The 15,880-nt window shown below is 40.2% G+C and overlaps 1 protein-coding gene across 4 annotated transcripts in view; it reads right to left on the minus strand.

Moving 5' to 3' along the window:
• Positions 1 to 2,597: 2,597 nt before the first annotated feature.
• ORC5 (origin recognition complex subunit 5) overlaps positions 2,598 to 15,880 on the minus strand; it is a 75,407-nt gene continuing 62,124 nt past the window's right edge. For 3 of the 4 annotated variants that reach the window (XM_074869928.1, XM_074869922.1, XM_074869923.1), the window contains 2 exons: positions 7,921 to 8,033; positions 2,598 to 4,309 (listed from right to left, as the gene is read on the minus strand). In XM_074869928.1, coding sequence (XP_074726029.1) covers positions 4,264 to 4,309; positions 7,921 to 8,033 — 159 coding nt within the window. In that variant the 3' untranslated portion in view covers positions 2,598 to 4,263. Of the gene's footprint in view, positions 4,310 to 6,240; positions 6,307 to 7,920; positions 8,034 to 15,880 lie in introns of all 4 variants that reach the window. The other variant, XM_074869924.1, reaches the window with a different exon arrangement.

Genomic DNA, 15,880 nt, shown 5'->3' on the forward strand with positions numbered 1-15,880 from the left:
GAAGGATTATCTAATCCTGGGATACTCATCTGTGTACATTTTGCTCACAGGTCACAGACATGTAACATCTACATTCCTAGTGGGAATCCTGTCCTTCACCCTATTCTCCTGGCATGGCTGGCTGTTCCAGTTATAGGGAGAGTAGATAGCACCTGGATGGTCTTAGCAAAACTACTTGGTGGATACCGGGAAGATGTAACCAAGGGTGAAAATTGATGTATTTTCACATGTGCAAATCATGGTGTATAGAAGCACCAGAACTTAGAAAGTGCTCAAATAACCTATATATTTCTTTAACTCGCACAAAAACAGACAAAATAGCTAGGGGAATTATTACGGTAGAAGCAGCAGGTTTTGGAAGAACCAGAGTAAGGTAAATCACTGTCAAAAATTAATAAATCTCCTCCTGTATTACAAGTGGATGCACCCTTGCAAGCCTTTTTAGAAAAGAAAACCTCCATGTTGTATATATGAAAATGCAGCTGTTGATGAAGTCAGCTATTCAAGGGTACTCATTTCTTTGCAACTGATGATAGCTGCATTTCTTTCTCCTTTACTTTCTTCTTGTAAGAACAAGCCCCCGCTCCTGCTGGTGTTTGGATCAGCTATTGGAGACAGGCACTATAAGTCTGTAATTTTTACAGTATTATAACACTTTGTGACTTAGGAATTATGAAAAAATTCTCCTGTACTTTTAAAATACATACTGCTGCACTAAAGTACTGAGGAATTTCTGATTAGGTGAACAACTGTCTTGCTCTGCATCATTTGCACAGTTCTTAAAACCACTCACAGAAGGGGTGAAATCCTGGCCCCAGGGAGGCTAAAGGAGACCACACCTCATCCATGAGTCTCAGAACGGGGTCTCAGAACAGAGTATTGCTAGGGTACCTAGTAAGAAACTCAACAGTAATTTATAAACTCATTGGCATGGATATATAGAAATATTTCTAGTTTGTCAGAATAAATCCTACTATTCAGCAGCAGCATAGTTATAGCCTACATCAATCATCCGCACTTCAGTCACCTTGTTCTTTCTCATACTCTGCTGATTCAGCTTTAAATTTTGTATCACTGATAGGAGTCTTTCAAAAAGGTCACAAAAGCGCATCCAATGTAAGGACAGTGGTTCAGTCTAATGGATCCTCAGTTACTACTGCTTCTCCAGTTAACCTTATTTCAGTCAAATTAACTACATTCCACAAAAATCTGTATCCTCATCCTTTGGATTTACACTGGAAATGATCATCAGGCTAGTATGGAAGAAATTACATTGAAAAGAATGTCAGCAGCACCAAGTTTTCTCAGTGCTTATTTTCTAAGAACCTTACTTCACGTCTTCTACTTTGTGCTCCAAATTTCAGGCTGGGTAGTTTTGAGGGTCTGGTCTGCTATGTGGGAGTGATAGGGTTACTGAAAAGGTAGAACAACCAACAGAGCACATTTGACACAATGCAAAAGGGACGTTTTTCCAGATGCAACCTAAACCAGAACTTACACGACTGATTTTGTTCCTCACTCAAACACTGCCAAGACACATACTAAACATCAGTTCTGCAATACTCATGTTTAGTCCTTTCCATCTACAGTGCCTGTCTAGCAGCTATAGGGAATTAAGTCTTGAGCTGGTTCTGGTCTTGATCTCTTTCTAGAAAAGCTATGGTAACAGTGAAAAGAAAAATCATCTGTATTTATGAGCTCATTTCTAATAATCAATTGAATTTTAACATTGAAACAATACACTATTTCATCAAGTACTGCTATAAGTAACTACGTGTGTTTACGGATCCATATTGTTGAAAAACTAAGATTCTGGAATTAATTAAACCCTACAATACTGAGCTTGGGCCAATTTGCTATTATACTAGAGCAAAAGACCATCATGCCTGGTTCTTCCTTTTCTGTTTGAAACCTTTGAGTTCACATCTCATCTCCTGTCAACCCCCCTCATAAGCAGCATTAGAAATATTCCTGAAATGACCATGCACTAAGCCAACTGGTAAAAATCCTATTCATATCCTTCCCATAGGAAGAAGATCTAAATGCTGCCTGAAAATGTCTCTAACATGACCAAATTTATTGTTTAATGTGTGTATCTGCAACTATTTTTGAGCATTTGTGGTATTTTCATGGAAGTTGAGTGGAAGTGTCATATTATTCACGACTTGCTGTTGGTAGTAAAGCTTCCCCAAGAATTGTTTCTTACTTCTGCTTGGTAGGTGCCAAGGTTTTCAGCCATCCTGACCGCCGGGGAAGGGGAAGCTTCACAAGATGGCACTGTCCCTCCCCAGCAGAACTGCCCTGACCCACTTTGCTGAAAGCTGTAAACAAGGCTGGCTGCAGAGTTTTTGAAATTTTGTGACTCAAGAGTTGTAGCACTTAATAAATTAGTATCAGTCCCATCATGTTTCATATATCAAATTATAATGTAGATCAAATATCATATTTGTGCTGTTGCTTTACATAGACTTTACATGAACACCTCAAACCTTCTTTCCTCTCCAACTTTCAGCCCTAGGTAGTCATACAGGAGGTTCACAAGAGCTGAGCTCTCAGACCAGCACTAGCTCCAAAAGGGGAAGACACTGTAAAGTTATGTACACCTTACATACTTTTTTATTAGTAAAAACAAAAGCAGGTAGTAAACATTTTGAAACAGGTTATGTATTTGCACCCAAGCACTTCAGTAAGCATGATAAACGTTGCCACCTCATGGACAGGTGCAGGGTTTGATTCAGCTCAGCGGTAGGAAGGAAAAGGAATCACGGAGATGACTCATTGCTGCTCTTTCACACTCTCCTGAGGCAGGAAGTGACAGCTTGGCCAGAAAGATGCTTTTTGTTGCTTCGATTCACCTGGAACTTGTTCATTTGGGTCTGGATCCAGGAGCTTGGCTACACACCCACAATCGGGGGGTGGGGGTGGGGGAATCAAAAAAAGCTACACATGTTCCGGGTATTTGACCATCTCCAATATCAGAGCAAGGTGGGGGAAAGAATTACCATTTTTCCTTGGAAAAAAACGTAATAGTCAAGATAGGACATGGCCCTGTCTTGTACTGTTAGTCAAAGGCCAGCATTCAGGAGTAAAACATCTGAGTAAGAGGCTGTGGGACCTGAAGTTTTCCAGAGTTTGACAGAAATTATCAGATTCATGAAGACAATAATCCCGAACTGGACCAGGGGATTTTAATTCCCCATAAAGGTAGCAGCAGTTGGGAATCCTCTACTTACAAACTGGAGACAAATGAATTGTTGTTTATTCCACTGTGTATTTCCAAAGCTAAAGTTTTATGTTATAACACCACATTGATTATTCACTATTCTGCCTCTTTTGGGGAACTGCTGCAGGAATACTCTGTCACCTGTTGAATTTCTCCCTTTCTGATGGAAAGGCAGCTGTGCCATCCTCCTCTACAGGACAAATACTGTTACAAAAGCCATTACACAGTGTGTATCTTAAAGTATGTTCATTCCAAACAGCATTATAATTAGCACTTAATATAACTGGATGAGCACAAAAGGACTATAAAATGTTTAATCAAAAATAACACCTTTCAAATTTGACATTGGGATACAACTTTAAGAATCCATAATTTCTTAAAATAAAGCTTTGTAAAAATATATTCATAGTCAACATTTATGAATGGTCTGAAAAAAAAACTATGGTGAATAAGAGTTTCCTATCGTGATCTCCATATAACAGTGTAACAGTCTGCCTACATACGACTGAAGAGAAAGAAGGATTTATACCAGCTTGATTTTAAATATGTTCCTATGTTTATTATATTTTGCTACTCCACTTTCCTAAAATGGTGGCCTCAGGAAAAGCTGCTTTGGCAGGCAATTGCAAAGATTCCTGTGGAGAGGAAGTGAAAAGACTGGGCATATAAACAAGGGCTGCTGCCATGTTCAAAGCACTGGGGAGAGTTCATAGAGCAAAATGCAGTCCTAAGTAAATGGGTTTCAGGCAATTTCAGTGTTAAGATAACATCATTAAGAGTAGAACAGATTGTGCTCAAACCCTGCTGTTTATAATTAACACATTGCTTCCAAATACTCCGGGGTCCCTGGTAAATAGTCCTCTGCTCAGATCCACCCAGACCAATCAGAGTATTTTCATCAGGTTCCATGCTGGGCCAGCACCTGTTTGGACAAATCCAAAAGAGCCAAAATACTCTTCTTTCTGGCCAGCTAAGTAGAGAGATGAACACAGCTTGCCTTAGTCATTGTCACACTGTCCATATGGCTGTGAAGCTTGTTTTCATAAGAAATCGTACAAGTACTTTATTATGTCGAAGTTCACGGTCCTATAAACAAAAACACGGTATATTACAGCAATCATCTTAACAGTGCTAAGACTTTAACCTGTTTGGAGACAGCACATGTGGGACATTCTGCACAATCAAAATCAAGCTATATCCCCAAAAGCAATACAATCAAGGATGAATGAATTTTTAACTTCTAGTGTTATTTACAGTACCCGTCTTCTGATTATTTAAACTTTGTAAGTCTAAAAAAGAAATAAAGCAGCTTTCTCGTAAAAACTGGAAGATTCTTATTTTGATCATTAAGCAGTAAAAAATATATCAAAGTTAATAAGATCATATTTTCATATGGTAAACACGATATACTCTAGTTGGTGATGCAAAGCAGCAATCTTTCATGCTATTGAATGTTTTGTTCATCTTCCAAACCACCTGTTCTAGCATGTACTATGTAACTCCTTCATCTGTACTCATTTGTAGTCTGCATTCTTTCAGTTTTGACACTAGTTGACCCATGTTCATAGCTAAATTTGAAAACTCCAAGAATGCCACTCAATGGGATAGAAGATTTTAATGTATACTTTTGTACTTTAATGGCAGGCAGAATGAAACAGCAGTAGAATAAAACATATAATTATTTTTTTGTCTCTAAACTCATTCCGCTATACAATCTAACACTCAGACTTCGGGGTTTACTGTTTGAATAAATAACACAAATTACTGCATATAATGACAAGTATAAAAGTTTTTTTTTTTTTAAGTATTCAATGATGCAAAAATAACTGCTCACAATGCTAAGGGAGATTAACTGGCTGAATGTCTTATTTGTTAGACTACAATCATTTAATATTCTCTGTTCACACATCATCTGTAACCCACTTTTTGAAAAGTTTCTATAAAACTTCATATTGGGCAGATAAAAAGTTCAGCAATCCCCAGGATACATAACAAGAAATATTGTGCTTGAGTCTACTTAATAATCCAGTGAAAAAATTAAAGAAATTAACTGCCCTTGTTATTCATATGACATTGTGTCACTCAAGAGAAGTGCTTTAGTCTTGTAACTAAAGCTTTCAACAGAAACAAAATCACACACTCCAACAAATGCTGACCTTATCAACTAAATGAAACAATCATCCTGTCATAACAACTGGGTTCATTAGAGACTGTATGAAAAGACCTGTTACATTCAAGAAACATTAAGAGATCCCTACTTCAGCTACAGAAAATTTATGAACTTAGGTCTGAAATTCTTAAAAGAGAAATCAAAGATTTCTAACAAAGAAATGTCTAACCTTATCTTCAGCTAAACACATAAATATTATGTGGTAAAAGCATAGGAATATCTCTGCAAACACTGAATGTATGCAACAGAACAAAGCCAGACATGAGGTTCTGCAGTACTAAAGAGAGACTGTGCATGGCCAGCAGTTATGAAACTAAAAACCATCAGAAAGAGACACAAGTTTTTTACTCTTTCCCAAAAACAGGTGGCTTTTGCATTTTTCAAAAAAATGCAAACTTCACTTTTGCTTAAAAAAATACAGAAAATGAAATGACAATCTGAACAGCTTGAACAGTATTGGGGAGGGGAGAGAGAGAGCGCATCATTTTCTGTCCCACGCTTTGCACTCTTCAGCTTTCTATTAGGAAATATGTCAAATAACAAGGCTGAGATGGTAACAAGGCTGAGGTATCTGAAGATTTTAGGAACTAACAAACTTATTTTGGTACTACTAAAATAACAAAGAAAAAATAATCAGGGGATAGGCTGCTTATTTGACGTGTATTTTGGTTGAAATGGCAAAGTAGTTCCTTCTCCGCAATAAATATAACTTCTCCCACGAGTAGTTAAAAACTACAGGCAGCTGCAAGACTACTGCACAGCTAGAAAATGAAATTTCTTAAAGCACAGAAGATCATGTCTTCGCCCTGTAGCTAGCCCCATCAAGACAACGAGGAAGCTCATTTACCATGGGTTCATAAAGCCTTGCATCTTTATGGATCTTCCTCCTTAAAGATTTAACAAAGACTGTGGGCTGGAAAAGATAATAAAAAAATGTAACAAAGGAACAAAGCAAGAAAAAGAAGGGGGGGAGGGGGCAGAACAGAAGTAGAACAGGCCAACTTTAAAAATCTGTCAGGTCATTTGAACGGCCCTATCTAGGCAGTATATAAACATTTCCAAACTACTTTGGCTGGGGGTGGGGGGAGAACTGCTTTCTTCTTTATAACATGTAGGAAAAGTCAGTCAGGAGATATATACACACACGCACACATCTGACCTAAAGGGAAGCAAGCCAAAGCAATATACCATGCACTGAGGTTTGAAGTGATAGTATCTCCAACAACTACTTTCTGCGGTAAGCACAAGCTGCATAGCACAAGTTTTGGTCCTGTTTTCTGGCCATCTCTACATTCCAGCAACTTTAATGGAGTCAAGGATGTTAAAGTTGCAGGGAGAGGGCCATTATTTCAAGTATCTTAATTCAAGGACCCTCAAAGTCAGTACACAGTTTATGAACTTGTCTCTGTATTCATCACAGGAGTTAGAGCAGAGACAAGAACTTGGGGATGTTTGTATACACAATGATCCATGTTGCTGAGCAGATGGTCTGCTGTACTTGGTACCAGTGGGAGCTTTTTCAGGGCATCATTCACGAGTGACTTTATTGCTGGGAATAGGAAATTGACATAGTAAAGCCATGGAGGTCCTGGCAGTGTGGTCCAGCCAGGCCTGAACCAGATGAAGTTTCATTCTATGGCCTGTCCAACTGCAAACTGAAATTAGTGTGTCTGTGAGTGTTACTGATAAAGCTATTGGGCATTTAATAGCTCAGGAGAGCAAGATGTGCACTGAGGTTATGGGATACAGTCTACACCACAGGTTCCTCTGAAGTCCCACATTACAGAGAAGAGATGGCCTTAAGAATATTTCTCATCCTTTTCACTACATGTCATTTCTTGGCTCTGATCTGGCTCTGACTCTTTATCCAAGACCTGCTAATAAACTGGCTGCAGCAACAGGTGTGAGGTAATGCTGTTGGCATTTCATAAAAACGAGACATAGGCTTGACTGTTGCTTATGTATTGCATGCATTTCTGTCTGTAACTTATCATCATCTCTCCTGATGGACCTGGAACTGTTCTCAGACTCCAGAAGAAGGCTCTGAATGAACAGAGATATTGAGTTACCTACATTCATTAGCTTGCATCAACTACAGATCACACAAGATAAGAATATGCAAAAGAATTTTTATAACCTATGTAGTTTTTATGTTGTATGTACAAACACTGGTAAGAACTAAATATTTCAGATTCAAATATCATGATGTGCCTTTTGGTAATGAAATGGACTGACATTTTAGAGCAGTATTTTCACGTGAAGTCCCTGACCTTTATTAAGCACAAAGACAGTATATTACTATAACACATACTGCCACTGTAACATAAATTTTTTTCAAAACAGGATTGGACTATACTTACCTGAAGTTCAACACTTCTCATAAATAAGACAAATCATTCACTCGTTCTTAGAAAAATCTATAGATTTCTATTCTGGTTGGCAGAGAGCTACAGACTGAGCAAATACTGAGTTTGAAGTCTCCTTCAAGTCAGCACATACAACAGTAAACAAACCCTAATAGGCTCACCGGGCAATAGCTCTGATGAAGTCCAGAGATACAGTACATTTATATCGTGGTCCATCAAGCTGGTCGTTATGGCCAACCATGGATAACAGCTGCAGAGTCACAAGAGAGCTGATCTAAAAACAAGAGACATTAGTAATGTCAGTCATTTTTGCTAAGAAAAATGTGGCCTTTTTTTTTTTTCCATTTGGCATCATTCCCATATTTCTCTGGAGAGCCAATCACACTTGCTCACGGATTTTCATGTAGTTCTGCAGCAAGCAAACCCAGGAACACATATACATTTTCACCATTACATTTTCAGCACAGGCAGTGAGAGCCACAGGCTAAACCCTTCATCCTTTGTATCAAGAGTTATCCTGGAGTTCTGATCAGAGAGAGAAAGGCAATGTGGGGAAGACGAATAATAGGCATGAGTTGAACATTTTCCAAATCTCTACCTGACAACCAAGAGAGATTTTGATTTTCTTTCTTTTATACCCAAAGACCTCCTCTTGAACATTCCCACTCAAAGTTGGGAGTACCATGGGATAAAGCCCCGGACAGAAGAGGGGCCCAAGAAAGTTGGTTAATATTCAAGGATCACCTCCTCCAAGCTCAGGAGCAATGCATCCCAACGAAGAGAACTTCAGGCAAAAATGCCACGAGACCTGCATAGATGAACAGGGAGCTCCTGTACAAACTCAAACACAAAAAGGAAGCCTAAAGAGGGTGGAAGCAAGGACAGGTAGCCTGGGAGGAGTACACAGAAACTGTCCAAGCAGGCAGGGATCAGGTTAGGAAGGCCAAAGCCCTGACAGAATTAAAGCTAACCAGGGACATCAAGGGCAACAGGAAAAGCTCCTATAGGTATGTCAGTGATAAAAGGAAGACTAGGGGAAAATGTGGGCCCTCTCCAGAAGGAAACAAGACACCTGGTTACCTGGAATATGGAGAAGGCTGACGTACAAAACAACTTTTTGGCCTCAGACTTCACCTACAAGGGCTCCAGCCACACTGCCCAAGATGCAGAAAGCAAAGGAGGGGACTGGGAGAATGAAGAACACCCCCACTCTAGGAGAAGACCAGGTTCAAGACCACCTAAGGAACCTGAAGGTGCACAAGTCCATGGGACCTGGCAAGATGCATCCACAAGTCCTGAGGGAAGTGGCAGATGAAGTGGCTAAGCCACTATCCATCATATTTGACAAATCGTGGCAGTCCGGTGAAGTTCCCACTGACTGGAAAAGGGGAAACATAACCCCCACTTTTAAAAAGGGAAAAAAGGAAGACCCAGGCAACTATAGGCCAGTCAGTCTCACCTCTGTGCCCAGCAAGATCATGGAGTGGATCCTGGATCCTCCTGGAAACTATGCTAGGGCACATGGAAAACAAGGAGGTGACTGGTGACAGCCAACATGGCTTCACTAAGGGCAAATCGTGCCTGACAAATCTGGCGGCCTTCTATGACGGGGTTACAGTGTTGGCGGACAAGGAAAGACCAACTGACATCATCTACCTGCACTTGTACAAAGCATCTGACACTGTCTCGCATGACATCCTTGTCTCTAAATTGGAGAAACATGGATTTGATGAATGGACACTCGGTGGATAAGGAACTGGCTGGACGGTCGCACTCAAAGAGTTGCGGTCAACAGCTCGACATCCAAGCAGAGAGCAGTGACAAGTGACATTCCTCAGGGGTTGGTATTGGCACCGGCACTGTTTAACATCTTTGTTGGCAACATGGACAGTGGGATTGAGTGCACCCTCAGCAAGTTTGCCAATGACACCAAGCTGTGTGGTACAGCTGACACACTGGAGGGAAGGGATGCCATCCAGAGGGACCTTGACAGGTTCAAGAGGTGGGCCCATGCAAACCTCATGAAGTTCAACAAGGCCAAGTGCAGGGTCCTGCACGTGGGCCGGGGCAATCCCAAGCACAGATACAGACTGGACAACAAGTGGATTGAGAGCAGCCCTGCAGAGGACTCAGGACTATTGGTGGATGGAAAACTGACTATGAGCCAGCAAAGTCCACTCACAGCCCAGAAAGCCAACAGTATCCTGGGCTGCATCAAGAGAAGTGTGGCCAGCAGGTCACGGGAGGTGATTCTCCCCCTTGAGACCTCACCTGGAGTACTGTGTCCAGCTTGGGGCCCCCAACATAAGGAGGACATGGGGACCAAGAAGATGATTAGAGGGCTGAAGCACCTCCCCTATGAGGACAGGCTGAGAGATTTGGGGTTGTTCAGCCTGGAGAAGAGAAGGCTCCAGAGAGACTTTATAGTGGCCTTCCAGTACTTAAAAGAGGCCTACAGGAAAGATGGGGAGGGACTTTTTACAAGGGCATGTAGTGATAGGACAAGGGGTAATGGCTTTAAACTGAAAGAGGGCAGATTTAGATTAGATATTAAGAAGTTGTTCTTCACTGTGAGGGTGGTGAGGCACTGGCACAGGTTGCCCAGAGAAGCTGTGGCTGCCCCCTCCCTGTCAGTGTTCAAGGCCAGGTTGGACGGGGCTTTGAGCAACCTGCTCTAGTGGAAGGTGTCCCTGTCCCTCACAGGAATGGCTGGAACTAGATGACCTTTAAGGTCCCTTCCAACCTGGCTGGAAGATTATGTTCTTAAAAAGAGCAGGTCGTGAAAGGAGAGAAATTTGCCTACAAACACAGATACAGTGTCTTGACAGAGCCACTGATTATTTTACCAAAATAGCAGTGTACCAGTGCATTTTTCACTATCTTTGTTCCTCCAAATGACGACCATGGTATCACTAAAGTGCAGTTGTGGGATGTCACCGCTGAGTGCAGCCAGTCTGTTCTGCCTCAGTTAGCAAAAAACACTGTGGTGATTCTACTGTCTCCCTACCTGCTCCTAGATCCCAGGGGAAAGAAAGAGGTAAAAGCAGAAAACAAGAAAAATTTTCCCTGGCCTTTGCTATAGATGCCACTGACAATTCAAGGCAACAAGGTCACATTCTGTGAAGAACTGGTTTCTGACCACAGTGCTACTTTTCAAAAAAAAAAAAAAATCAACCACCAAAACCCATAAACCAGCCAACCATGACCTACCTCTGTGTAATGATAATAGCATAGCAAGGAATTTCTGAAGAATAAATGTATCAGTTCAAACCTTCAAGGAAGCACACTGCTATAAAAAGCAGCAGCAAGTTCTTACCAGCATCAATAAAAAAAAAAAACCCTAGCTCAGTAATAACCCCACTCTTTTGCTGAAAGTGAACTCAGTCTTCAAATTTGTGAAAGTGCTTGCAGGAGGTAGGCAGAATTATTAGCTTTCCCTTAAGTGGACATAATATAAAAAAATTACACCTACCTGTGGAGAACAGAAAAAATTACAGTCACCAAGAATGAAACAATTTTTATAACAGCCCGTGCTTAACTTTCTTTTATATGGCATTAGGCCACAATAGTTTGGATGCCATCATTCTACAAAGTCTTTGGAGTTTGGTTAAGGAATACTGGCCCACCCATATTCACAAAGATAAATTCCATTTACTTTCACATCTATAAACTACATTAAAGAGTAGCACATGATTTACAAATTCTTAGCATTGACTGCATTTAAAACTGAACTCAGTATATGGTAAATGGCTCAAAATCCAGTTCATGAATCACTTTGAACATATCACTGAATTGGGTTCAACCTCAAACTTGTTAGGTGTTTTATTTTCTTAAAATACTCATGAGCTTAAGAGCACATTTTTCTACGTTCTTCATTCAACAAAGTCCTTATTCAGTCAGTGAAGATGCATTATGGAGTAATCCGCTATAACAACTTCTATTTTACACCCCAATGCACCATTACTGGCCAATCACTTCTGCAATACATACCTGCAGCTGGCCTCACATTCAGAAATCACCAATGAAGGAATGGCAGGAGGCTCCTAAAAGCTCCCCATAAGCACAGCAAAAGCCTAGATAGTTTGGAGCTGGACCCATCTCAGTTTTATGTGGGATGTAAAAGGGACCTTGCTGCTGCATTACAAATGCTCCAGCAATACTTTTAACAACTAATTGTAACCATTTTCTTTTCCAACTAGTACCAAATGATACGTATGTAACATAAGGTCTGCAATGTAAAATTCCTTAATAAAGGCTGATTCAATAAATCTGAAATAGCATCAGACTAGCCACTATGTTTCATTAATGCTTTTGACTCAAGACATTAACTCTAAAGATTCAATATACAATATTACAAGACAAATGAAGCTATTGATCATCAGAATAACACAAACTTACTTTGTAAGTTGCAACCCTTTACTAATTTCTTTTACAAATCCTCTATTTATTTATCTTAATAAAAATGTCATCACAGGGAAGCGAGTGCTGTGAGTCCTGATCCTGAGATTGCTTAAGACCACTGAAGTAGAGAGAATTGCCGTTTTCAATTCATGTGGCTAAGAAACAGTTTTATCTCCAAAGAGGTTCAGTAGAAACAAAGAGAAAGAACACATATCTAAAGGGGAATAAATAGGGACCAGCTTCCCTGCAGACAAACAAATGTTAGAAGCTAAAATACCTAACTTGTGAGTCTTTGGAGTGGAATTCAAAACCTAGATGCCTAGACTGTACATGGAGAAAGGCAAAGATCTCTGAAGGACAAATCCAAAAGCCTACACGCTGAGGCCACAGCAGCCTGAAGCTCTGTTTGCACAGTTTTTTCAATGGGTTCAGGGAGAATCAAAAACAGCGAGAGAGTTCTGTCACCCCAAAGCAATGACTTCATCATTTTTTTCTGCTTTATACAATATAGCAGGACTCTGCTGCTAAGTCAGCCACAGAATTGGGCAACACACAGGGGTTTTTTTGCAATAAATTGCTTTGTTAGAAGAAAAGATTCAATTATGGCAGATGTGGAATTAAGTTCCTCAAATATTTTGTGCTGAACCTATCTGTCTAGACCCAATTAATAAGACAAGTGTCTTCACCAAATGGTTAAGAAGTCTTCTAGGGCACAGAAGGTTCAATTTCCTCCTGACACAAGAGGTTTGAGCACCTCTTTGCTGAACGTCTAACAGCTAACTGGGGTGGGGGTAGTGGATGAAGGAAGAAAAAGCTTTGTATGGTATTAAAATATTACCAGATCTAACTTTTATTCTAACTGATTCTGCAGCTTAGCTATTTTGCATAAAACTGTATTCATATAAATAGTCTCTCTGTGCCTACTTAGGGCATTCACCTAAGGTAAAGGTAAAGGTAAAGCAAGGTAAAGGTAAAGCAGGTAAAGCAAGATATAGTGAAATGAATTGGGTTTAAGACCGTATTTGTAGCAAAATTTTAAAAATCACCAATTTTCATGTTCTGTTAACTCTTTAGGTCCCAATGCAACCTATAACTTAAGCATTGAAAAAATGTTACTACTTGAAAAGTTCAGGTGTTGTAGAACTTTGGAGACAATCTGTTCTTAAATGAGATACATCAGAAAGTTTGAAACAACTGGAAAAACATGAATGCAATGTCAAACTAATTGCACTTAAAAAAAAGCTTTTCAAAGCTTTTTTTTTTTTAATACCATGGCTTCATTATCACAAAAGCTTGGGAAAAAACATCTGGCAAGCACAAACTCGAAACAAGCCAGAAAAACTGTGTGGGTGACGTAAGAAAGAATATTTATTGAGAATCTTCTGAACAAAAGAAATTACAGTTGGAAGAAATATTCTAAAGCTATTCATAAAATTACAGCTAGATCTGGTAATTATTTAATACCAGCAAAAGTGATTAAGTAAATGGAATTTTCTACAGGAATAACAAAAAAATCTGAAGTTACTGATCTGAAAGAACAGGTATCACTGGTATGTTTAAAAATAAGCCATGACTGAGCTTTCTTTGAAATATATTTGTGTGAGGAAACTGCTGCTGAAAGCCTGGATGCAAGGGGAGAATAATCATAAAAGCACAGCAGAGTTGCTGCCAGTAGGAAATGATGGCTCAGATTGCTTCTGGGGATTCACTGGTCAAATATGGACATTGAAACCTCTGGAAAACACAAGAAACCCACAAGCCATCCTTAAAGGCTGTTTTTTTTCCTATCAGCCTGGACTAACAGATGGGCCTTGCATCATTCCCCAAGCAGACACAAGACCGGCTTTGTCAGCACATGGCTGCATGGAAGGGAGGAGGATTCCAGAAGTGAGGGCTGTCTGCTGAGAAGGGCCAGGCTCTTCCAGAGGACACCATGAGAAGCCAGAAAACATTCGCGGAGGTGCAACACATGAGCAGAATTAGGACCACAGATACAGGGAGACACAAGGTTAGTTTGGGTAAGCAACGATTGACTATCACAGGAAAGAGTCTGGACAAAGTGTGTGACACCTCTCAAATCCATAGTATAAAAGTAAATGATGCTGACTATTAGGAGGAAAAAAAAAAAAGCGCTGTTTCCTCAGAGATGTGATTGAAATCTCACCAGGTGGTACATTTTAAACTGGACTAGAAAAATATTAATGAAAGACTAGCAGCAACAATTACAAACTGACAGAGATATACTAGATGATCTGCAAGGTATTTTTCATCTCTACAGTCTATAATCTTCACGATGTAATGTTAATTGTAACTCTTCAGTCCCACTTACTTTCACCCACAGCTTTTTGATTCTGAACCTCAAAACTATCAAGAAATTAAGAACTTTCCTTACTAAATACCATCAGACAATAGTACTATATTCTTTCAGTCATATTAAAATTAATACGCACCCTAGCACTTTGCAGCACCATCATCACAGGGCTCTTAAAGCAAACGTGCAGCTCACTGCACTTGTTTGAAACCCACCACTGCCAAGAGTTACATTCACGCACATACTAAAACCACTGCTATGCAACAAGGCAGTTTGAAAACCAGATGCCATTTGGAAAAAACATTTCAGTCAAAATGACTGCCGCAATAGTCTCCTGGAGTTAAATTCAATGACCCTAGTACAAATTATGTGAGCCTGCTCAAAACGATTTAAATCAAAATTATAGCTAGAGTACGCTCAGTAGGTCAGCCTTGTTAGAAAAGCTTATACAGAAAGGTAACAATAGAACATTACAATGATACATATTTAAGCCAGCAATTGATCAAAACTGTTTTTATAAAAAAATATTAAAAATAAATCAACATTTTTCTGAATGCTTAGATTTTAACACTCAAGTTTTGATTCTGAATTATGTTTTGTGTACGGCTTTTAATGCATGGGAAAAAAATACAACAAAAGGGACAGCCCTCCAAACATTGCCTTCCAGTGTGCAGTTAAAGCATTCATTACTGTATGCTTCAGCTAGATATTTTACCTTCTTCTCAGCTTAAATTAATCCAACTATTTTAAACTATCTTATGAATGTAGTTGAAATGTTTCTGACACCAACAGGCAGGGGTATCCCAGTCACAGCCTCGGTGGTGCTCCACAGACAGCACTCTATGCCCTTCACTTTGGTAACATGCACACAGGTGGCCATATAGGATGCTACAGTACATGGCAAACATAGTGACCCAGTCTGCTTTGCAAGCCTTTTTCCTCTATGAATCATAGCTCATAGAATGGTTTGGGTTAGAAGGGACCATAAAGATCATCTGGTTCCAATCCCCCTGCCATGGGCAGGGACACCTTCCACTAGAGCAGGTTGCTCAAAGCCCCGTCCAACCTGGCCTTGAACACTGACAGGGAGGGGGCAGCCACAGCTTCTCTGGGCAGCCTGTGCCAGTGTCTCACCACCCTCACAGGAAAGAATTTCTTCCTTATATCTAAACTAAATCTGCCCTCTTTCAGTTTAAAACTGTTACCCCTTGTACTATCACTACGTGCCCTTGTAAAAAGTCCCTCCCCACCTCTCCTGTAGGCTCCCTTTAAGTACTGGAAGGCTGCTCCTTCCCCGGAGAAGGGAAAGGTCTTCCCAGGGAAGGTCTCCCTGAAGCCTTCTCTTCTCTAGGCTAAACAACCCCAACTCTCTCAGTGTGTCCTCACAGGGGAGGTGCTCCAGCCCTCTG

Source organism: Strix uralensis, chromosome 5 (assembly GCF_047716275.1).
Source record: "Strix uralensis isolate ZFMK-TIS-50842 chromosome 5, bStrUra1, whole genome shotgun sequence".
Taxonomy (NCBI): domain Eukaryota; kingdom Metazoa; phylum Chordata; class Aves; order Strigiformes; family Strigidae; genus Strix; species Strix uralensis.